This window comes from Festucalex cinctus, chromosome 1, assembly GCF_051991245.1.
Source record: "Festucalex cinctus isolate MCC-2025b chromosome 1, RoL_Fcin_1.0, whole genome shotgun sequence".
In the NCBI taxonomy this organism is placed as follows: Eukaryota; Metazoa; Chordata; class Actinopteri; order Syngnathiformes; family Syngnathidae; genus Festucalex; species Festucalex cinctus.
Genome location: NC_135411.1, coordinates 13,264,793 through 13,288,813, shown reverse-complemented (window position 1 = coordinate 13,288,813; position 24,021 = coordinate 13,264,793). Strand labels below are relative to the sequence as shown.

General features: G+C 37.2%; 2 protein-coding genes across 3 annotated transcripts; both read left to right on the top strand.

The window, feature by feature from the left end:
• Positions 1-634: 634 nt before the first annotated feature.
• On the top strand, positions 635-3,371 carry rps15 (ribosomal protein S15). The gene is made up of 4 exons (XM_077518021.1): positions 635-715; positions 1,053-1,138; positions 2,717-2,951; positions 3,206-3,371. The coding sequence occupies exons 1-4, from the start codon at positions 713-715 to the stop codon at positions 3,317-3,319; spliced, it is 438 nt and encodes a 145-aa protein (XP_077374147.1). The 5' UTR covers positions 635-712; the 3' UTR covers positions 3,320-3,371.
• Positions 3,372-3,826: 455 nt separating this feature from the next.
• Positions 3,827-23,937, top strand: dpp9 (dipeptidyl-peptidase 9). Of its 2 annotated transcripts, none has more exons than XM_077517728.1 (21): positions 3,827-3,990; positions 8,386-8,467; positions 10,254-10,492; positions 10,704-10,816; positions 11,700-11,873; positions 12,059-12,227; positions 12,300-12,410; positions 14,120-14,248; positions 14,341-14,402; positions 14,496-14,596; positions 15,839-16,016; positions 16,155-16,314; positions 17,082-17,161; positions 17,338-17,490; positions 17,588-17,723; positions 19,034-19,179; positions 19,268-19,414; positions 19,529-19,681; positions 21,026-21,168; positions 21,255-21,366; positions 23,029-23,937. In XM_077517728.1, the coding sequence occupies exons 2-21, from the start codon at positions 8,412-8,414 to the stop codon at positions 23,119-23,121; spliced, it is 2,655 nt and encodes an 884-aa protein (XP_077373854.1). In that variant the 5' UTR covers positions 3,827-3,990; positions 8,386-8,411; the 3' UTR covers positions 23,122-23,937. The 2 variants fall into 2 exon arrangements, with proteins under 2 accessions (XP_077373854.1, XP_077373845.1); XM_077517719.1 differs by having other exon boundaries at positions 12,056-12,227.
• The last annotated feature ends 84 nt before the right edge of the window (positions 23,938-24,021 follow it).

Sequence of the window (24,021 nt, the reverse complement as noted above, 5' to 3'; positions counted from 1 at the left end):
TGTCAGATGTCATGAAAGAACTTGAGCTCTGCAACCAGAGGATTGCAAATCTGTTGTCCTCAATCCATCTTAAATTTCTTATTCTAATGTTGAATATAAAAGGTATATATAACAGGCCATATTACTTAATCAAACAGGAGTGTGACACGACTGCCATCTTCGTTTATCTGAACTGTTGTCACTTTTATAAGCTACTATTTGATCAATAACTTCCTACCTCTTTTTCCATACACTATTCACTCATGTGGAAAATTCAATTGTCACTCAGATATCAGATACACGTATGAATATAGAATCGACTACGGTAGAAAGAAAATTTGCAACCTTGATAAGGAATTAAATTTAAATCTAAACAAAACAGAAAAATCAGATAATGCATATGGCAAGTGATAGTAGTCTTCCAATGCTACTCTATAGCGATTATTAGTGTCAAGTAGAAAGTATATTAATTACTGTTGCTGTAAAAACTGTGTATACATAATAGTTCTATTGCATATTGAAACTTGATAGAGACGTATAAGAAGGGGAAAAAAAATAATAGATAACTCCCGTACATTTACTGCCCTGTAAATTTTGTTTATATAGTTTTCCTGCCACCTGCCGTCTAGTGGGGATATTGCCCCGAAAAAATACAGCCGGATGTGAGTGAAATCGCGCGATATGAGGACGAACGAGATTTCAGCCCTTCCTTTCCCCCGGAACTCTCGGAAAGATGGTAGGCGCTAACTCACCGCTAAGCTTTTAAAAACCATCTAAATGCATCTGACTTCCTCAAACAGTGCTCGGGGCAAATGAATGTGCCGTTTGGTTGTTTGACAGTTTTAACAGCCTGCCAGTCATAAATGTTGATCATTCCTATCAGCGAAGTGTATTTATGGGCTGTATGGTTACGTGACTGGCTATGCTAGGCTAAATGCTAGCTGCGGTCGTTCGTAATGATTCCGTGTTAAGTGTCTGTTTAGTTTTGGGACTGTATACGTTTACGTCGTACATAAGTATATCTATTTTTTTAAATTATTATTTATTTATAATTTCCGTTTTTACTTTTCCAGGCGGATGCAGAGATCAAGAAGAAGCGTACCTTCAGGAAATTCACCTACAGGGGTGTTGATCTGGACCAGCTTCTGGACATGTCCTAGTAAGTTGGACACTCACTGCACGGACTTTTCGGTAGTGCGTATCCTGGTTTATGCAATATGGGCTTTTGGACCTACTGTGGCTGTATGATTGTCAGTCCCACCCTGGTAAAGTAGTGGTATTTTAACTTATAATGGAGCTGACTGACATGCCAGGCTTGCTCGCTGGAGTTTTTTTGTTGTTTTTGCATTGACGTGGGCAAAAAATTCTGCGGAGATAGTGGCAGAAAACTCAACTCACCTAATGAAAAGCAACAATTAGACAGATTGAATAATTCCACACACAAAAAAGAAAGGCCAATTGCTTGTTTCAAGCTGTTTGCCATTCCCAATTGAAGTATGCTGTCAAATTTAAACAAAACAACATGTATGCATGCTTTTAAATCAACCACAACTTTGTCTTATATCAAAGTCTGGTAGCTAAATGCTAACACACAGTGTAAAATGTCATAGAATGATTAGCCAGACTGGCATCAGTTTTGCATTACGCTTGTTACCATTCCAGCAACAATTATTTGAACACAACTGGTGCCTGACAAATTTATACATGCACACGCTTAGTTTATGAACAGTCTTGGAATGGCTGTGGGGAAAAATCACACTGCACAAACTTCATTGGATTAGACCCCGCACAGTGATTACTGTAGTGAGCCCACTGTTATTTTATCAGCGTAAATTGTTTTCACCTATTTCTGTATTGCGCACAATTTGTTTAGAACCACACAACAATCACAGTAAGGTAAATATAACAATCTTGTGGCTGGAACAGATTAGTTGCGTTTCAGTGGGAAAAAAATTACCACAGTTTAAGTTTACTAGAAACTTACCCAATACACTGCCATCAACCTGGTCCACCTTCTCAATAACATGCTAATTTTACAGTAAAATGTTTTATGAATGAATGAATTAAAAAGCTAAATCCATGTTTTTATCCACATTTGAGGAACATTTTGTTGTCCAGTACTGCCACCTGCTGTCAACTGGCCGCAGCCGCACCGCGACTCTGGAACAGATTCCCAACTCAGTTGAGGGCCACCCAGAGCCTGAACTCTTTTTAAATCAGGCCCGAAAACCTTTTTATTTAGACAGGCCTATGATATTTAATCGACAATCCGATTTTATTCTATTTACTATTTTCTTTTTATGTTATTTTATTTTCTGTTAGCATTTTGAGATCATGCTGATGAAAAGTGCATTACAAATTTATTATTATTATTATAACTGAAAGTGACATCACAGTGTCGAAGGGATCAGGTAACGACCAATCACGGCTCACCTTTTTTCTGCATTTGGCCATTTGGCGTTCGCAAGATGAGGCTTCCGTCACTGTGATGTCATTTTCATTCGACAGCAAGTGGCAAAATGGCTGCCCCCTGAGATGGATAAAAACGGGCGGCTTTTGCTGCTTAATTCATATTCCACAAATGCAATGTGAATCAGATTACTTTGTTAGACTTTTGGGGCCCTATAGCATATATTGTAGTGACAATACTTTGACTCGACTTCCTGTCAAATCCTTTTAAAATCACTTAAACACGCTTTAAATGTAAAATAAATCTCCCCTGTCTTTCCCTGTGAAGCGAGCAGCTGATGCAGCTGTACTGCGCCCGCCAGCGGAGGAGGCTGAATCGCGGCTTGCGCCGTAAGCAGCAGTCCCTCCTGAAGCGTCTGCGCAAGGCCAAGAAGGAAGCTCCGCCCATGGAGAAGCCCGAGGTGGTGAAGACCCACCTGAGGGACATGGTCATCCTGCCCGAGATGGTCGGCTCCATGGTTGGCGTCTACAACGGAAAGACCTTCAACCAGGTTGAAATCAAAGTGAGTTTCTGGCGACCAGCAACAGTCAAAAGCGTATAACTGATTGTGTGGCTATTTGTTTAGTTGTATGTAGTTATATTTTAAGTCTGCAATGATCATCCACAGCAGGGATGTCAAAACTTGCACATTTTTACTAATTACTCTCTTCAAATTATATTGGCGTAATCCTATGTGTAAAGCCACCATTCACAATTGTTTTCTCCTTGACGTAAGGTATTTGTCACATTACTAAATAAAGCCGTTTGTCCCCACAGCCTGAGATGTGTGGGCACTACTTGGGCGAGTTCTCCATCACCTACAAGCCAGTCAAGCACGGTCGCCCTGGTATTGGAGCCACACACTCTTCCCGTTTCATCCCTCTGAAGTAAAATGGCTGTCCACTTTGTATAAATAAAAACAAAAATGGGTACTCCAACAAAACTTGTCTGCTTGACTTTTTCCATTCATGTCCCAAATGTTAATTTAGGATTCTGCTTAAATCTGTCTTGAGAAATACATGCCTATAAATATATTTTGGACCTAACAGGATATTTTGCATACCGCTGGAGATGTTCAACATGCACAAAGTGAAACAAGCACCATGAATCTGCCTAATATAACAAACACATTTGAATAGTCACTTAATTGAACCGAGTGATAAGAAAGCTGTACAAAGAAGATTCCTCATTTTCTCACTAGGAGGTTCACTTAAAACGTTTTCATGCCGGTCAGAATTATTTCAAATACAAAAGGTAAACAGTCGGCCTAAATATTGCGCCACAGAAAAGTTGCAGAATGAAGAGTCACCGCGTGGATTTGGATTAGTGACGCGAACGTTGATGACCCCATCGGGAGTGGCACAGTGCGTTCCTGAAAGTGTACCGGGTGTGCACACTACAGCACATTCCGAGAAAAGGTTCCGCCTCCTTTCCGCTCTGAATGCAAGCTACATTTTTGTGTGGCCACTCTGGGCAATGGCTACAACCTTTAGCTGTCCCAAAATATTGACAACAAGCTAATAAAGCCTCCTACTCTGAATAAAAAAACAGCGAGTAGTTTGGTAAGTAATTTCCTTTATTAGGTCTTGTTTTGTACGGGCGGTGTAGTGTTTTTTTTTTTTTCTTAAATACCAACCCGAAACCGCTAGCATTAGCTATCGGCCAGCTAGCTCGGAACTAAATTAACGGTAGCAATCGTTAGCAAGATAGCTTCGGAAAGCAAATGACAGAAGAGAACGGTGATGTCAAATTCAAGGAAACGAGGATTTATCCATTCGCTACTGTCGGAAAACCAAGTTAGGGTTTTGCCCCCCACTGCCATTAATCTGAGCGTTGCGTGTGGCAAATGTTCAACACCGGATCTAAATTGACCGGTGCGCCTGATGTGTCAGTAAATAAAACCAGAGAACAAAGATCTATTGTCGACAGCTTCTTCCCAACATCAGAAATATTGCTGCAATTTAGTTTCACACAACCATTAAAGTTTCCATGTTGACTACATAATTATTTTGTTGTATGTCAAGAAAAGAAAAGAAACGGGCATTTTTAATTCTGAGGAATCTCTTCGGGGTTCCCCATTTTCTCTCATTCATTTGAACCATAACACTGTATGTCACATCGCTTAGAAAATGGTTTTTATCAGAAGTTGTGAACTAATAATGCTGTTGTGCAACATACAAAGAAGATCGATAAGCAGATTTGTACATTCATTCATTACGTTCCTTTTAATAGATCCCACTGTTAGTCACCAGGTGACAGTGCAAACTCACATTCGACATTTGGTTGCTTCCTGTTTTTCATAAAGTAATTATAGTGTGTGTGTGTGTGTGTGTGTACATGGGTGTGTGTGTGTGTGTATGTATATATATATATATATATATATATATATATATATATATATATATATATATATATATGTGTGTATATATATATATATATATATATGTGTGTATATATATATATATATATATATGTGTGTATATATATATATATATGTGTATATATATATATATATATATATATATATATATATATATATATATATATATATATATATGTATATATATATATATATATATATATATATATGTATATATATATATATACATACATATAATGGGGTAAAAAAATTCTATATATATATATAATTTTTTTACCCCACACAATCACGACTGGGGGGCTATCATAATAACCTCCTAACGCAGTGATTCTTCATAATGACCAACATTAAAATACTGTGGGAGTGAAGTTGTTCATCTAAAATGAGATAGATGTTTTATTTCAGACGGCAGAATTTCGACCAGCAGTTCACTTCTAAGAATAATAATAATAAGAATAATAAGAAAAATGTTTAACAGCCTCTGAAAAACTTGTGAGACAGCGGGTGAGCTGCATTGTATTTGTTTACAGCGAAAACTAGTGGCAAGAGTGCACAGTAATTACACTTCATGTCACATACTTAATATGTCATGTTATTGAATAAAAAACAACAACTTGTCATCTCTGTGATAACGTGGGCATGATAGTGGATTAGTGCTTTCACTATCGATTTTTTTTTTTTTTTTACAATTGATTAATCTATCGATTATTCAGTCGATTAATCGGATTCTTTTGAATTTTGCAATAAGTTTATTACAAAAGCATTTTTTCCCCTGACTACTGTTTATTAAGTAGAAATATATCTATATAAATATTAGGGGTGTTAAAAAAAATCGATTCGGCGATATATCGCGATACTACATCGCGCGATTCTCAAATCGATTCAATAAAAAAAAAAATCGTTTTTTATTTTTTTATTTTTTTATTTTTTTTTATTTTTTTAAAGAGCTCAGAATTGTTCATTCGGTAGTCTTACCGATTCAACGTCTTATCATCATTGCCTTTTTTTTTTTGTTTTTTTGTTTTTGTGTGAATCGATTTTTAAACTTCCATTTTTAATGGAAAAATATTCAACAAAACGTCTGACTTGGGGTTAGGATTCACACCTTGAGCATGGAAGAATGTTATATGAACGGAACATTAAGCCTTAATATTTTATTTTAATGCTGTTCAAACATGAAACAGATTACAACCTCTATAAGACTGAAATTTCAGATAAATAAATAATACATTTTCATATAAATCTTACACTCTACAAGCTTACTGATTAGTATTTTCTAAATTTGAATGAAAAAAAATCGCAACAATCGACTCATAAATTCGTATCGGGATTAATCGGTATCGAATCGAATCGTGACCTGTGAATCGTGATACGAATCGAATCGTCAGGTACTAGACAATTCACACCCCTAGTAAATATAGATATTGAAGCAACACTGAGAGTGCAGGGAATAGAAATAGAAAGAACAAATAAAATAAAGTTTCTAGGTGTCATTATTGATGAACATTTAACATGGAAATCACATATAGAATATGTTAATACTAAGGTATCCCAAACTGTAGCTGTTTTAAACAAGGTTAAAGACTCATTGATCAAGGATGCTTTGTTATTGTTACATAATTCATTGATTGTTCCATACCTGACCTATTGCTTTGAAGTGTGGGCTTGTGCTGACAGAACCTACACCGAACCGCACGCAAACGCACGCAAACGCACACACGCAAACGCACGCACGCACGCAAACGCACGCACGTAAACGCACGCAAACGCACGCACACATACACACACACAAAAAAAAAAAAAAAAAAAAAAAAAAAGAGCAATGATGACAAGACGTTGAATCGGTAAGACTACCGAATGAACAATTCTGAGCTCTTCAAAAAAAAAAAAAAGAACCTACACCGAACCCATTTTCCTTATACAGAAACGTGCTATCCCTGTCATTTTTGGTTGTGGATACAGAGACCACAGTAATCCATTATTTATACAACTAAAAACTTTCAAATTCAATGAATTGATGGAGTTTAACCGCCTTAAAATAATGTATAAAGCCCATCATGAAATTCTACCAGTTAATATGCAAACTAGATTTATAAAAAGGGAAAGTGAGCATAAATTAAGAGGAATAGGCATTTTTTCCAAACCTAAATACAGAACAAAACAAAAACAAGATGTATTTCAACTCAAGGTGTCAGTCTATGCAACAATTTGGATTGTAAAACAAAATCTTCTCAGTCTATTTGTAGTTTTAAAAAATATATAAAAGCACATTCAAATCATTTTTGAATTAATTGATAGTATTGTAACACTAAAAGCGTCTTGACTGCTCGCTGTCATTCTTTTTGTGTTGATTATTTTTTGTGTCTGTTGATTAGGGGCAGACATAACAAGTTTTACTTCTTTCTTGTCCCCTTTCATTTCTTTTACTTTAAAGAGTGAAATAAATTGAATTGATTGATTGATTGATTGATTAACCGGTGATTGTTTATCACATACCTTTTATTGTATTGTGATTTTAAATAAAAAGTGGAGGGGGGATTGATGTATTATGTTACAGGTTCAGTCATTGTTTTCCAAAGTAAAAGCAGATGTTTGCAAATGTATTATTTTGATTTAACACAGAAGATAATCAGTCTTCTTTAATGAAGGACTACAGAAATTAGTGAACAAGTATTGTAGATATGCTGCAATCAGAGGATTTGTACAATTAAAAAAAAAAAAAAAAAATGGCACCAAACGATTACTCGATTATTAAAATGGTCGTCAATTAATTTGCTATTTGATTACTTGTCGATTAATTGATTAATTTTGACATCTCTATCGTGGATGTTGATGTTCTAAAATGATATAATTTATACAGTTTGAACATGAACAGTGTGCTTAAATATAATAAAAATATGTCCATAAATATGGTCAAATTAAACTGTACAATATTACATGTAAAAGTTGCACAAAAAAGTACCGAAGTGTAAAGTAAATGTTTGTAACTAAGCAGTTTGTAAAAGATTAACTCCAAATGTATTAAAACTAAAGGTTAAATGCAGCAGAACTGTACTTAACATAAAGTTTAAAACACTTAACATAACATCATGCACAGTTTGAACATTTATTTGAGAACCATTGTCCTAACACAATCATGTACTTCTTCTCCAGAGTATCCAGTACATTTTCCCTTCATCAGTTTTCCTCACACTAATCCCTTCCCAACTCAGATTAGACAGGCAGGAATGTGGAGAATTGCACGGACACTGTACTTTGCTTGTAACAGAGCTGAAAACAAATATTGTAGGCTCACCCAACAGATAACCAAATGTATAAAATACTCTTAACCACAATATTTGCTGATTCTTAGCCACCGTGCTGCATAACATCTTTGGTGAAAGGTTTTCTTTGTGCCACTCATTTTTGTCCCGGGCATGTTCTTTGGACTGATGCGTTCAGAAAACAAACACGGGGCGAGGAAAAACACGCTATTTTTAAAGCTCAACTTATCTGCTTGGAGGAAGCAGACAATTGTGTGATTGTCGAGACTATTTGGGGAATTTCACCGCTGTACCTGCTTGCTCACATGTTGCAGGCTTCGAGAGGCGCGTTGACCGGTGGATGCATAGAGTCAAGAAGGTCAAGCTTTGCGAGACTCAAGAGGGGATCTGGAAAAGGTATTGTCTCCTTTTGCTCATTTTTGTTGATCTAGTCTAATTGATGTGTTGTAGTTACAGTGGAGCCTCCAAAGGCAAACAATCCAAAATTTACACAATTATTATTTTAAAATTAAATTAAAAAAGATATATTTTTTTCAATTGATACCAGTATGAGAACTCGACTACTCACTGATATATACTGATACCAAGTAAACAATTTCTATTAAACTAATGACAGATCATTTTAAATAAATAACTTTCAAAACAAAGGCAGAAGAGTCATTCTGCAGTATAGAACTTAAGTTCAAAACGCAAACAACTCACTCTCTCTTGAGAGATTTTAAAGTACAAAATAAAACTGACAGCTCATTTTAGCCTTAGTTCAAAATAAATTAAAGTGCAAAATCACAGGTTCAATTGTTAATTGTTAAGCATGACACGAAGAAGTAGGGGGGAAAAAATTACCTACTCAAAATAAAAAGTATTCAATGGATTAAATATAAAATAGAACCATCTGAAGGTAAAATACTATTCATAATATTATAAAATAAAGAAGTACAAAAAAATAAGCAACAAGTGAGTATCACAATCTGTATATTACAAGTAATCAAAAGTGCTATGTTGTCTGTATAGCATTCAACAGGAAAAATAGACCTCATAAAAGTACTGAATAATAACGACATTCTACGACATTTTTCTCAGTCAATCAAAGCAGGTAAATGTGTAAAGTACGGTAAGTATACACATGAAATACCATAATAGAGAAATTCATCATACCACCCAAATTGAGTTAAATGAACAAACATACATAAAGTTGTAGAAATGGCTTCTTAATGGACATTTGAGAGGATTGACATGGATTCAACTCACTTATAAAAAACGTTCCGTCAGCTATGCATGCCGTTTACTTTCTAATACTGTCGTAGAATGGCCAAAAGGGGGCACCAGTGACTGCTATCAGTAACTGGTATCAGCAGCCTTTGTGAGTACTCAAAACCTTGAAATAAGGCCAATATCGGCTGAATATGTCTCTGGACGATGTTTTCACCGGTTAGTTGGGATGTAACGACATCCAAATATCACGATACGATATTATCACGATATGAAGCTCACGATACGATAATTATCACGATATTGTGGGGAGGTTGTCGATATTTAAAAAAAAGTCACAATATTGAAAAAAAAAAAAATATATATATATATATATATATAAGAGCTCATACTAAAAAAAAGGCACAATATTGTGCTTTTGTACATAACAGCAATGCATATAAACTACCTCCAATCTCTAATAACACTTCATATTGAGGCACTTACTCGCTAATGCAAACCCACATTAAGTTCCTCGACATATCAACTCGCTTCACGAGCATACTACAATCTCCTTCATCTGACCATTAGCGTAGATTTTAAACCAAAAGGGCCAAAACATGCTTTATGAAAATTAAACTGCACTTAAAACACTAGCCACCGGAGGGTGCTAGAACTGCACAAATGGAAATCAACCTGACTTTTTTTTTTTTAACAGATGTGTAGCTTTTGAATATTGAGGACATGACGACCACGATATTGTGGCAGTTTTAATATCACGATATTGCCGGTATCGTTACATCCTTACCAGTTAGTTAGTTTTGTTTTTTTAAATTTACAGTGCTTAATTTTTTTAAATTATCCTTTTATGACATTGTGTCCAAATATTTTTTTAATGCCTGTAATTAAATGTTTAGTGGTGATGATAATTTCCCCACAAGGAAGTCAATTTGGCAAGTATTGGCACCACTAATCGGACGTGTGAACCGTTCAGCTGTGTTACAGTTAGGATGACGACTGTGGACGGCCTATCAGACAGCACGGAGGTGGTGGAGATGGAGGACGTGCCCTCGCAGTTTTTTGTGGAGAAACACTCGTGGGAAGGACTCCGTGACATCATCCATTGTAGCAGGAAGTACTCGGGCATGATCGCCAACAAGGCTCCTCACGACTTCCAGTTTGTGCAGAAGAAGGATGAAAATGCTCCCCATTCCCACCGGTTATACTACCTCGGTAGGTTTCATCAAGTTTTTGGATTTGTGATTTCTTTCAATTGCTCCCTTGTGCTTTGTTCCCTCTTGACACCAAGTCATGTTCTTCACGCTAGTGTGCGGCACAAATTGAAAACAATCACATCATCAAATTTCTCCTCGTCTGTGCTTTTAGTTAATAAAGGTGCCTTGGTGTCTTTTTTTTTTCTTTTTTTTTTCTGTGCATTTATCAGGAATGCCTTACGGAAGCAGAGAGAACTCTTTGCTCTACTCAGAAATCCCAAAGAAGATCCGCAAAGAGGCTCTCTTAGTCTTGTCGTGGAAACAAATGCTGGATCATTTCCAGGTGAATTCACACCATTCTTCATCAACTGTGATCTTAGAAAAATGAATATTGTTTATTTGCCTACATTACAATCAAATATCCTAAAATGGTGATAATGCAACAACAACAACAACCATGCTATTTGTTAGCGTGTCTATGGTTTTTCCCATTATGTTTTAGCATTAAGCTAGCAGACTTTAAGGACAAGTAATGTGGTTGTTTTGAATACAATACACGGTGTGAAGTGATTTGAGTTTGCTGCTACCATGCAGATCTCGTATCGGAAGGACCCAATGTGTAGTCCATAGCACCATCTAGTGGTCAAAGAATAGCATTAGAAGCACGCAGGAGACCACATTTCACAAGCCTACCACCAAACGAGCATCTTGACGAGTGACGGCGACTTCGCAGCTGTTGTGACGCCCGGCGAGCGACGCCGTAAGACCGGAATTAGACGGAGCAGCTAGCAAGAGGGGCTAGTGGGAGGAGCTAGTAAAAACAAAAAAAAAACAAGCAAAAAAAAAAAACTAGTGTAGAAGCTTGTGAGAGCAAAGCAGAAAGTAACACAAATTCTGCCTTCTGAGGACCGAGCCTATGAATTTGGATACAGCTTTTAAAAAATGGAGGGATGGACGGATGGCTGAATTATATTTTTGCAAGGAAGGGCCATCCATCAATTTTAGCTCAACTTTATTAGCTATATAAATAAAGCTGCCTTGCCTAATAAACAGTAATTGTTGAAAATGATTTTGTAATACACTTTAATGCTAAATAAAATGTTATCTTTGGAAATAACTTTTTTTTTTTTTTTCTCATAAAAACCTGGCATTTGAACAGTGGTATTTTTATATCCACATAATATGTGTCTGTTGACGCTCAACGAGCATATGCTTTTTGCTTGAAGGCGACGCCACACCAAGGGGCCTACTCGCGAGAGGAAGAACTGCTGAGGGAGCGCAAACGCCTCGGAGCTTTCGGAATCACCTCTTATGACTACCACACACAGACGGGCCTGTTCCTCTTCCAGGCTAGCAATAGCTTGTTTTACTGTCGCGATGGAGGCAACAATGGCTTCATTGTGAGTAGACTGCTGTTTTGCATGCTGGTCAATCATTCATCTTCGAATAATCAGGCGCGGATTGAAGGGTTCGACAGGCACGCGGCCATCGTTCAGTGTCTTTCTTCATTTAAGTTCATGTTTTCCTTTCCTTTATCTACACGTTCAAATATCCCTCTTCTCTTCCTGTCTTGTGGTTTTAGCAGTCGGCTCCTGTCAAGCCTGTGGAGATCAAGACCCAGTGCTCGGGCACCCGGATGGATCCAAAGATCTGCCCGGGAAACCCCGACTTCATCGCCTTCATTAACAATAATGACCTGTGGATAGCTAACATTAAGACTGGCGAGGAAAAGCGACTCACCTACTGTCACAAAGGTGTGAGCATGTCCAATTGAATTCAGCTCTCTTTACTGCATGACTTAATCTACTTTTTTTCCTCTTTCCCAGGTGTGGATAATGTCAAAGAAGACCCCAAATCAGCGGGCGTAGCAACGTTTGTCATTCAAGAAGAGTTTGATCGGTTTACTGGCTACTGGTGGAATCCTTCAGCAGAGGAAGGTTAGCACATACAAGCTCAGATGGCAAAATTATTATGTTGCCCTTTCGACAAGTGCTCCATTGTTCTTTAAAGGTCCCCTATTATTTAACTTTTCCACATATTAAAATGCTTCTCAAATGTGTAAAAGACATGTGACATACATTTGTCAAAATTGACTTTGGATGTAATATTTTTGCTGTCCCTAAATCAGCAACAAAAAAAAAACCTCTGTTCAACAGCCGGGTTTAGGGGCGTGTCACGTTAAGGTAAATAGCTGCACCAGGCCACGCCTAGGCCATGCTCTTCTCTCTCAAAGGGGCTGTGATTTCGGCTCCGCTAGCCATGTGCTAATTTTGTGAATGCAAATGACTGGGCCATGGCGAGCAGAAGCAGTGTGGTACAAGTTTACAACCATACCAATTTTTCTTTTACACATTTGAGAACTATTTTAAAAGAACAGCAACATAAAAAATCAACTTCTTGGAGCTTTTAGCCGTGTTAAAATGCTAATTCCTCACCAAAAAACATGACGGATGGTGTTTTCCTAGATTCGCCCTGCTCTGAGAAATTCGAGGTTATTCTGCTCTCCAAGCACCAGCCCCTCCCAACCGGAGAAAATGAGCGAGTGCTCACTTTATGACATCATAAAGTGCGGACCCACACCCGCACCGCTTCTGCGAGCTAAACGCACGTCAACCTTCTCTGAGACCTCCATAGGATAGTGACAAAAGTAGCCTTTATTAGTAAACATTCTGTCCAAATGAATTAAAAGCAACGAATTAACCTTGCAATGCCAAAGTGCAATGACAAGTCATAAAATCTCACAAGTTCTGGCTGACACTTGTGTAAACTACAAGTAAAACATTTGCAGTGTTGAACCTAACTGAGCGAATATTATCGTGGTTAGTGTGCTTGCTCTGTAAGCAGCAAGTCACTGGTTCGAAACCGGCCAAGATGTTTTTGTTTTTTTTTCTCCTCCTTTCCTCTCTTGTCTTCTCTCTCTTCTCTCCTCCTCCTCCACGATTTCTTGCGGCAAGGAGGCGTTTTGTTTCAAATGTTTATTAAAGAATTGGCTTGCATCAAGTTGCGTGGCGTACTCAGAGGAGAGCTCAAACGCAGAGCTACAACAGCAGACTGCAGTCGGCTCGCCGGTGGCGCGGCAATCACACGGGGAGAGGTGGGGTGTTACTGAACCGGCCGTTTTACTTCTGTTACAAATCTATCTAGCAAAACACCTAATATTTCATAAAAAAATGACATCGCCATTGTGTCAAAGGTAAGATTTAATCATTATATGCCTATAGTTAAGGCATATAATATAAGCTTAAAATACTGTGGTGTAATCCCTTTAATATATGGAAGAGTAGTATACCGTTTTACCGTAAGAAAAAGTTACTACAGAGACTATGTTGTAGCGTTAGTTTGCGATTGTTTAGGCAGTGGTTATTTTGCCATAACCGCCAACTCTCCTGCGAGCGTTATTTTGCCGTGGATGTCTCTGATTTGCCGTGAATGCTGGTAGACATTTACAAGCGGTTATCAATAACACAAATGTCCACATTTAGGCATTTAGGTCGCAACGTGCAAGCCGTCTTGTCGAGACCACTTAGCGGCCGGTTAGCGTCACAAAGTATACTATGGGACCATTATGCCACCTTTCAGACTGTTTCAAGTTATTTGCGGTGCACACAGATGTCCAATGTGTTATTCTCCCCCCCCCCCCTCACAGACTCGAGTGGGGGTAAAACAGTGTTTTTGCTGTATGAGGAGGTCGATGAGACGGAAGTAGAAATTATTCATGTGCCGTCTCCAGCATTGGAAGAGCGCAAAGCAGATGCGTACAGATACCCCCGAACAGGTCACTGCAGTCAAACACATATTTTGACTACAATATAGCACAAAAATGTATTTACTGCTGCTTAATTGAACCTTTTACTTTGGGATTTGTAGGTAGCAAAAATCCACAGGCCACACTTAAGCTAGCAGAGATCAAGACAGACCATCAAGGAAGAGTGAGTCACACTTGACTTGTTGTTCTCTTCTCTTCAATGTCATCATCGCCACACACTCCTAATGGCGTGTCCTGTATGTTTGCATATCTCCAGATTGTGAGCTTGCAAGATAAAGAGCTGGTCGTCCCTTTCACCTCCTTATTTCCAGGGACGGAATACATCACTAGGGTAGGATGGACGAGTGACGGCAAATAGTAGGTGTCGATTCTCTTATGCCGGTGTTATATGAGAGCTCCCTCTAGTGGTGTGTGAAAGAATGACTGCCCAAAGACTGTTCAGTTGTTTAACTTTTAAGTGAAATACATTTGGAAATGTTTATTTGTAAACAGTGATTTTTGTACTTTTTTTTTTGGTGTAACTTGCAGTACAGTACCGTGCAGTACATTTTAATACAATCATTATTATTATGCTACATAATGTTAGATTCACTCACAATTAGGGATGTTCGATACCACTTTTTTCAGACCGATACTCAGACCCTCAGTACTCACCGATACCGATACCAACTGCTGATACCAGTAGTACATTTTGACAAATAAATAAAAAAAATCACTAAAATATATATTTAAAAGAATATATTTCCTTTAATTTTGATTAAAAAAAAAAAAAAAACAGCACAGTGACTCTTCAATAGTCTTAACGCTCAAAATAAAACACAAAAATGCTCTTTTAGTTTAAGATTCACAATTTTGAAGTATTTCCAAACCGGTGACGTTTTGGTGAAAAACTGCTGCAAGCTAGCGCCACTTACAGGCAAGGAGGACTCACTTAACGTCTTCCCCGTCTGCCATCGGTCGCTTGTACGTGTCTGCGTCATGAGTACTCGAGTACTTGAAAAAAGGCTGGTATCGGCCCGATACCGATACCTGGTATAGGTACTCGCCCATCCCTACTAACAATAATATTATTAAACATACTTTTTAGGTGTTACTGTATTTTAATGTTGATCGTGAAGGTGATACTTGCAGAGCAAAGTCTTTTTTTTTTTTTTTTAGAACAAATATGGGATGCCATTTTACTTATATTCAAGTGCATGTCAATGAATTAGAATATCGTGTAAAACTAATTATTTTGATAATTCATCTTAAAAAGTGAAACTGATATTGACCAACTACTCACTGGTTTAGTAGTTTTATTTTGTGTAACTTTGATGATAATAAACGAACAAAAACTTTCAATCTTAAGAAATTATTATTACATAAGACAGTAAAATAATATAATAGAAATTAGCTAGAAATTCTACTTAAGAAAAATAATCTCCTTTGTATTTAGCAACTCAATTTTACATGAGTTTCGCTTTTTGTCGTAAACTACTGAAACTTTACTCTTTTCTGTAACATTTGGAACAACAATGACATACTGCATGACTGTGTTTAATGAAAACAAATTTTCCATTTTGAAGAAGCTTTAAAACATTTTGTGCTCCTTCCTCCTAGTGGCTGGGCAGTTTTACTGGATCGCAGTCAGAGGAAATTGCAGCTCGTCCTGCTACCGCCGTCTCTCTTCATCCCGGTTACAGACGATCCCGCTCATAGGCAGGCCAGTCTGGAGGGGGTCCCCGTTAACACGCAACCATATATCATCTATGAAGAGACCACCGACGTCTGGATTAATGTACGTTCCTGTATTTTGAAGGCATTTGAAGTGTGCGTTCCCTGTCACGTGGCTACTTCCTCGTCATATCTATCAAAGATTATTGACAGTGAAATTTTAACGTGTCTGCCGTTGAACCGTTTGTGCTTCTCCTCACAGGTCCATGATATATTTTATCCTTTTATTCAAACGTCAGAAGAAGAGTTTAGTTTCATTTGGATCAACGAGTCGAAAACAGGTTTCAGTCATCTGTATAAAATCACATCCCTGTTACAACCTAGCTGCTACAAGTGGACACGGGATTACCAGCATATAGAAGGTAAGGATGAACGTGAAATCGCTTGCTCGTTTTTAAGACACAATCTTTATAGAAATGGTTATTTTTTCAATTATTTTTAAAATTACATTTTAGAATGCCAAGTAGGGCTGCTAAAATAATCATCACAATTATTTTGGCAATAATTGAAATCACATTTCATCAATTTCAATAATTGAAATCACGATTATTCAAATGATTTTTTTTTTTTGGTACAAAAGAAGAAAATGTTTAAGCATTTAAAAATATTAAGACCAATTAAAAAAAATTAGAAACACTATAATTAGGTAAGTTCCTTTTGGACCAAGCAGAATTTAAAATAAAATTTATTTATTTATTTATTTATTTATTTATTTATTTTGGCAAATACTTGAAGTTGGAATTGAAGCATGTGCACTGTGAGATAATCATTTATTTATTTTTTTGGTGCAAAACAAGAAAATGTTTAAATGTATAATAATAATAATAATAATAATAATAATAATAATAAGACAAATAAAATTCTCTGAAACGCTTTAATTATGCAAGTTCCTTTTGGATGAAACAAAATGTATTAAATTAGTTATTTTAAAATTAGAAAAGGTGCATATGTTTAAATTTAAACAACTAAAAAAATCAGTATTAATATATATATATTTTATTTGTTTTTACAATTCTGCCGATTTTGTAATTGTGGAGTGTAATAATTACAATTGTAATTGAATTTCAATTAATTGCACAGCCCCCTAATGCCAAGGAACATGTTGATTCTCTTCTTTCTTTTCCAACAGGACAATTTAAATGTGCAATCAAGGAGGAAGTTGCATTGACGAGTGGCGAATGGGAAGTGCTTGCCAGACATGGGTCAAAGGTCAGACAATATACATCTTGGTTTGATCCATACAAATGCTATTTTACATGTTTGATTGATTGAGCATCTCGACCTGACTTTCTCCTAAGAAAGAATTGCGTATGATGATACTGCAATTGTCTTTCCATTGTCGTTTAAATGCTGATCACAAGTCCCCACCTTTTCCCCTTGATTAGATCTGGGTGAATGAGATGACAAAGTTGGTGTATTTCCAAGGCACCAGAGACACTCCGCTGGAGCATCACCTCTATGTGGTCAGCTACGACTCACCAGGAGATGTGGTCAGACTAACTAAGCCTGGCTTTTCTCATAGCTGCTCCGTTAGTCAAGTAAGATTGCTCTTATTAATATTCGCCTTGTTCCTTGTCATCTTTTGTTGTTTGTATATATGACATTGCCTGCTGTATGTTCGTTCTCACCCGGCAGAACTTTGAGTTTTTCGTCAGCCACTACAGCAACGTGAGCACGCCTCCCTGCGTTCACGTCTACAAGCTGATCAGCTCGGAAGGCGATCCGTTACACATCGCACCCGAATTCTGGGCCAGCATGATGGAGTCGCCAGGTAAATAAGAACCTCTCGTTCAGCTTTGTCACCCTGTTCCAGAAATTTGAATTGTCACATTTACTTTATGATTTCATATTGAATAAATAGGTGTGTGCGTGAGTATTAAGACTTGGATTGCATTTATGGTTGATAAGATTCATAAGCCATATTTTTGTTTGTAGCACCGTTATTAAGTTTGGATTATTAAATGTCACAGCCTTGTGATGGAATCACAGCTGGCTCAATCAGGCTGGTATCAGTGTCATAGTATCGAAGCATTTATTTATGTTTTTTTTTTTTAAACTACTGGCTCATTTAGGCTGGTCAAGTGGTATCAGTGGGGCTGTGTTTTAAAAAAAAAAATATATATACATTAATCGAATAAAAAAAATTGAAATTGATTCATAAAACCATAACTTGATAATTTTACTACATTTTGTTGCCATAAATTCATGTGAAAATATGTTGAAAAATGTTTTTTTGTTTTTGTTTTTTAGCTTGCTGTTTTTTAAAAAAAATGGATTGTTCATAGGAATTTCAAAGAAGTTTCATACATTTACGAAAGACCTGATTTATTGCACTTTAATTCAGAATACAATTCAGAATCTTTTAAATGTATTATTTGCATTAGAATAAAATAAAAATTAAAAATGTAAAAAAAATCTGAATTGATACCCAGCTCTAGGTATCAGTGGCATAGTATCGTGGCATTTTTTTTTGGTTGCTACTCAATAACTATTATTATGGTGGACTTAATTTTGTGATGGCCATATTTTCACTTCTGTTTTACTTTTGTGCTGTTTCCACTTGTTACTTTTGTAAAAATTGACTGTTTTCTTGTATTAATTTTTTTATTTTTATTTTAAAAAAAAAAAAAAAAAAAATCAAAACAAAACATTTTGTGGTTTCAGCTGGTTTATGGTGCGCGCAATATGCCAAATTTGAAGGTAAATAAATAAACACCCAGTCTGAGAACGACGTTTTCTTCAATAGCTGCCTGTTCAAATGTAAACGTTGTCTCGCAGTTTGTGACTGCAATTGTGGAGCAATCACCGGAAGCGGGATAAAGTGTAGCGAACTTGATTATATCAAGGACTATGCTTGACTATTTTTAGCCGTATAAGCGTCCCCCCAAATAATTCTGACCATGTAGAGTTGTGTCAGAGTTGATGTTGATGTCATTCACTGATACAGGGCCAAACAGCTTCCCGCTGATGGAATGCGTTCTCAAATGTTTGCATTTTGGAGTCCTTGTTGCACTCGAATTGTGTGACACAGAAGCAAAAAACAAAACAAAACGCGTGACGACGCATTCGTGTGTCTGCCAGGTTGCCCGGGAGATTACAACCCGCCTGAGATCTTCGACTTTCCCGGCAAGTCTGGCTTCCAGCTTTACGGGATGGTTTACAAGCCGCACAACCTGCAGCCCGGCAGGAAGCATCCAACCGTTCTCTTCGTGTACGGCGGCCCGCAGGTTTGTCCCGCCATGCCGTGCCGTTTGGTGAAACGTTTTGCATGTGGTCCTTAAGGTAAACGTGTTGTTGATTCTTTGTTTTTCTCAGGTGCAGTTAGTCAACAACTCCTTCAAAGGGATGAAGTACCTCCGCTTGAACACGCTGGCCTCATTGGGCTATGCGGTAGTTGTCATCGATGGGAGGGGGTCTTGTCAGAGGGGGCTTGAATTTGAAGGCGCTCTTAAAAACAAAATGGTAACTTGAATCAAAATGTTCTTTTGTTTTTTAATAACGCGTTAGGACTTTTGATTGTCGGGTTAGTTTGGGATGCGTGTCATATTAAGGACCACACTGACTTGTTTCCGTCAGGGTCAAGTGGAGATTGAAGACCAGGTGGAGGGCCTTCAGTACGTGGCCCAGAAGTTCAACTTTGTGGACCTGAGCCGCGTTGCCATCCATGGTTGGTCCTATGGCGGTTTCCTTTCTCTCATGGGCCTCATCCAGCGGCCCAACGTATTCAAGGTTAGGCCTGAAAATGTTGTGTTGTAGTTAAATGAAAACAACGGCAATAAAACGAACGCAGCATTTCTGTATGTTGGGCAGGAAGGAAGTATTAGTAGTAGTATTATTATAGTATTATATTATTATTATTATTATATTATTATTATAGTAGTATTAGTTACAGTAGGGGGGGGGGGGGGCAAGATTAAAGTTGACTTTTTCTGACAGTAAACTATTGAACATGCTCAACAGTTTAGAACGGGTCCAATTAAATTAACCTGTAGCTTAATTTGAATTTCATTCTGAAATTTCACCCAAAGCATATGTACTGTCCAGAGTTTCCTTAATTTTGTGAGAACATTTTTTTTTTGCATTTATTCATTTTATTTATTCATAAAAGTTTTATCAGAGAGTGTTTCAACAACATACCAATCTTTCTTTTACAAAAACGTGCTGTTCGGGTTAATGGAAACAGATAGAGGGATCATACAAATGCAATATTTATACAATTAAAATCCTTCAAATTTAATGAAGCAGTGGACCATAACCGCCTTAAGTTTATGTATAAAGCCCATCACCATTTTGTTTTTTTACCAAATCAGATTTACCAAAAAAAAAAAAAAAAAAAGTGGATGAATGGATTTTTTTTCTCTCTCAAAACCAGTTTATAGAACAAAAAAAAAAAAAATGCATTTCCATTTAGGGGTTTCAGTCTGGAATAATCTTGATTGTAAAATCAAAACACCTCCGCCCATTTGTATCTTCAAGAAATGTAGAAAAGCACAATTACTAAAAATAAATAAGTAAATAAAAATATGACATTAATATATAGCGAAGCTAAGATATTGAATTTTTGTAATTGTGTAAAATAGTTAACTATTAATTGTGTTAATTAGGGGCAGATGTTTTCAGTTTTACTTCTTGCTCTTCCCCCCACTGAGTTCTTTTATTAAGGAAATAAATAAATACATGAGAAAATATGCCTCTGAGAAGAATGTGGTGAGGGGTTTTACAGCCTTAAAACATTTATCATAAATAAACTAAAAATAAATGTGACTACTTCACAGATTTCTCTTATTTTTTGGAATGTAGAACCAGTGATAAATGAGGGAACACTATATATCCTTAATTAATTTATTTTTTTTGTGAGTAGTGAATGTTAGTAAAGTTGTAGTTTCAATTGCTGCCCACAAGGTGTCAGTGTTTAACAAGGTGTGGAAACACTGCGAAAGCTAATAAAGACGAAGGAGTTTGTGAAGCTGAAATGTGCGCACATACTGTTCCATAACATTGTCCTTGTCTTATATTTGAAGTGTTGATTATCCGATCCATTTTCTTTGTTTGACCGCATTGTGCCCGTGTCAGTTGGCCATCGCAGGCGCCCCGGTGACCGTGTGGATGGCGTACGACACGGGCTACACGGAACGCTACATGGACGTGCCTGAGAACAACCAGCAGGGCTACGAGGAAGGCTCGGTGGCGCTGCACGTGGACAAGCTGCCCAGCGAGTCAGTCGGATCGTATTTATATCGCCCGCCGAAAGATCAAACGCGGCTGTCGATGTCGATCGTACGAATTGTGACTGTCTTTCCAGGCCCAACCGCTTGCTGATTCTACATGGATTTCTCGATGAAAATGTGCACTTTTTCCACACCAACTTCTTGGTGTCGCAGATAATCCGTGCTGGGAAGCCCTATCAACTGCAGGTTACTATCACACTCACGATAACACACTGACAATAGAATAGTATAGTTTATATTTACAAAAAAAAAAAAAAAAAATTTAATGTTTGATAATGATGAATACAATCCAATGAGATCCAGTACAACAACTATTTAAAAGTTTTTAGTTGGATTTAGAGCTGCATTATACTGTGAATGTTTCAGTCCCGTTTTGTCTGTTGTAATTGTAAACATTAATGATCGATCCATATGATTTTTTTTTTTCAAGGCCGATGCCGTTTATTAGCCGTCAAGGAGGCCGATAGCCAATATTACATTTTCAGTAAAAAGGGGGGGACAAAATATTGGTGTCAATTTTATTTTATTTTTTTTTAGTACAAATGTCAATTTGGACTTTGTTGTAATGTCTTAAAGGATGTTTATTGAACAATTTTACTGACTTTTCAAAATGTAGGGTTTTTTCTTTTCTTCTTTTTTTTAACCTTAGACAATAGACTTAATTTTAAATTAAAAAAAATGTTTATCAGTACGTCTTAAAGCAATACTTGACTCATTTAGCCATTTTCAGCAGTAAAAAGTTAATATTTTGTGTTCAATTTATGTGATAACGTCATTATTTTTCATGTCACATTTATCCTTTTAAAAACCAATTTTTCCAGTTGCTGCCGACTGAAGATGACATCACCTGTGCTGAAGAATTACGTTAGGTAATGACCAATCGTGGTTCCGTTTACTGACCAACCCCAGAAAACAAGTGAGTCATGATTGGTCGTTAGCTGCTTCCTCAGCACAGGTGACGTCATTGTCAGTCAACAAATTAGTTTTTAAAGGTATTAATTGTACATGAAAAATAATGAAGTAACAAATTAATTCTGTCCCACAAAACAAACACAAAATGGCAAAATACGTACTTGGGGGAGTGGGGATGTAGGAAAAAAATCACCACCACACCTTAACAGAAGCCCAGAGGTGTCGATTGAGATGGAGTTCATGATTAAAAATCCTGTATTTATATCGTTCATTTTCCTGAGTGAAAACAAAAAGTTCACAAGTTTCCCAGTGTCAGCAGCATCTCTTATAAAGTTTACTGAAAATTTAAATAAATAGTTCCCTGACATTAAAATGGTTTGAGATTTATCTTTTTATCAACCGTCAGATTTTGAAAAAATGCCAATACCATATTTGTAAAAATGCCCAATATCGGCAAGCGCTAGTAAACATATAAATGCAAATTTGGTTGAAGCATTTCCTGGTTTAATCAAAATTGGTGCCATATATTTCGGACTAGGTCACTTTTTTTTTTTCCACCCCCATCGCGTGTACTCGTACTCGTGTGCGACTTGTATATATTAAAATTGGAGCTCAGCCTGGCACCCAAAATACCCGTTCAATCGTGTTGACTTTCTGTGCATTACTGCCACCTTCTTTTTAACGGTGGTAATGCACCAAAAGTATTTGCCAACTGCCAAAATAAAGTTGAAGAATAAATGGAAGCCAAAGATTAAATAAAGCACAAAGCAGTAGTTGTCATGACAACTAATGTGCAATGGAAGTTAGCTTTTGCTGCTAGCATGCTACCAAAACATTTTTTTGTTTTTTTGTTTGTTTGTCAGGATGCACTTAGTATTTATTTGACCGACTTCCCCATCGAGTGCCAATAATTTTCGTCCCGTATCGCCGCTGCAGGTGTACCCCAACGAGCGACACAGCATCCGCTGCCCCGAGTCTGGAGAACACTATGAGATAATGCTGCTGCACTTTCTACAACAATACCTCTGAAATGACACAAAATGTCCTCCCTCCCTCCAGCTCAGCGCCCGAGCGGACACGCGCTTGCTTGTCCGCCGTCTCTCATCACAACCGTACACTAAAATCCACTTTCCCCTCAGTGGTCCGTTGCTCTTTCACTCTTTTTTTTTTTTTTTTTTTTTTGCTCTCCTTTTTGTGTGCAGTGCGTGCTGTAGTTGAGATTTGCCCAACACAGACAAAAGACATTTGAAATAGTTAACGTGCGGACACGGAGTTATCACATTCAGCCTCCTCTTCCTCTCCCCAACCTGCCCGCTTTCAAAGTGTGCGTTTTGCCCACCCGTGTCGGTTAGTAGGAAAGAGGTGACAGTTGACGGATGTTCAAATGGAAATCGACAGACATAGTTGATAATATATGTGTTCAATACAGTTGATTGCAGAAATCTCCATACAAAAATGTGAGTGGTTGTTTGTAACGATGAAGTAACGGAAGAAAGGCTCTTCCCGTGTCCACTTGTTTTAAGTGTTTAAAATAAAAATATTTTTATGAATTTTTATTATTATTTTTAATGAAAGCTGACAGAGGCCAACTCATTGCTGTTTTCTGTCCCCTTACATTATTACATTGTTCAAGAGATCCGCTTGCCTTCGAAACACGTAATTTATATTTGCCAAAGTACCTCTTGACGATTGATCATACCGGTATTTGTTTTTCTTTTCTGTTTTTTTTTTTATTTTATTTTTATGCCATACAGCCGACAGAAGGTTGAGCACTGGAGGCTTACAACAGCTTTGTACCACCAGAATACAATTTGTACATGACGACGAATAAATGGATGAATCAACCGCAAGCTTTTTTTTCTACGATCGTGCTGAAGTGCGTCGTTGAATTCGATTGTGTTTACACTTGAGCTAGCCGAGCTGGGCGCA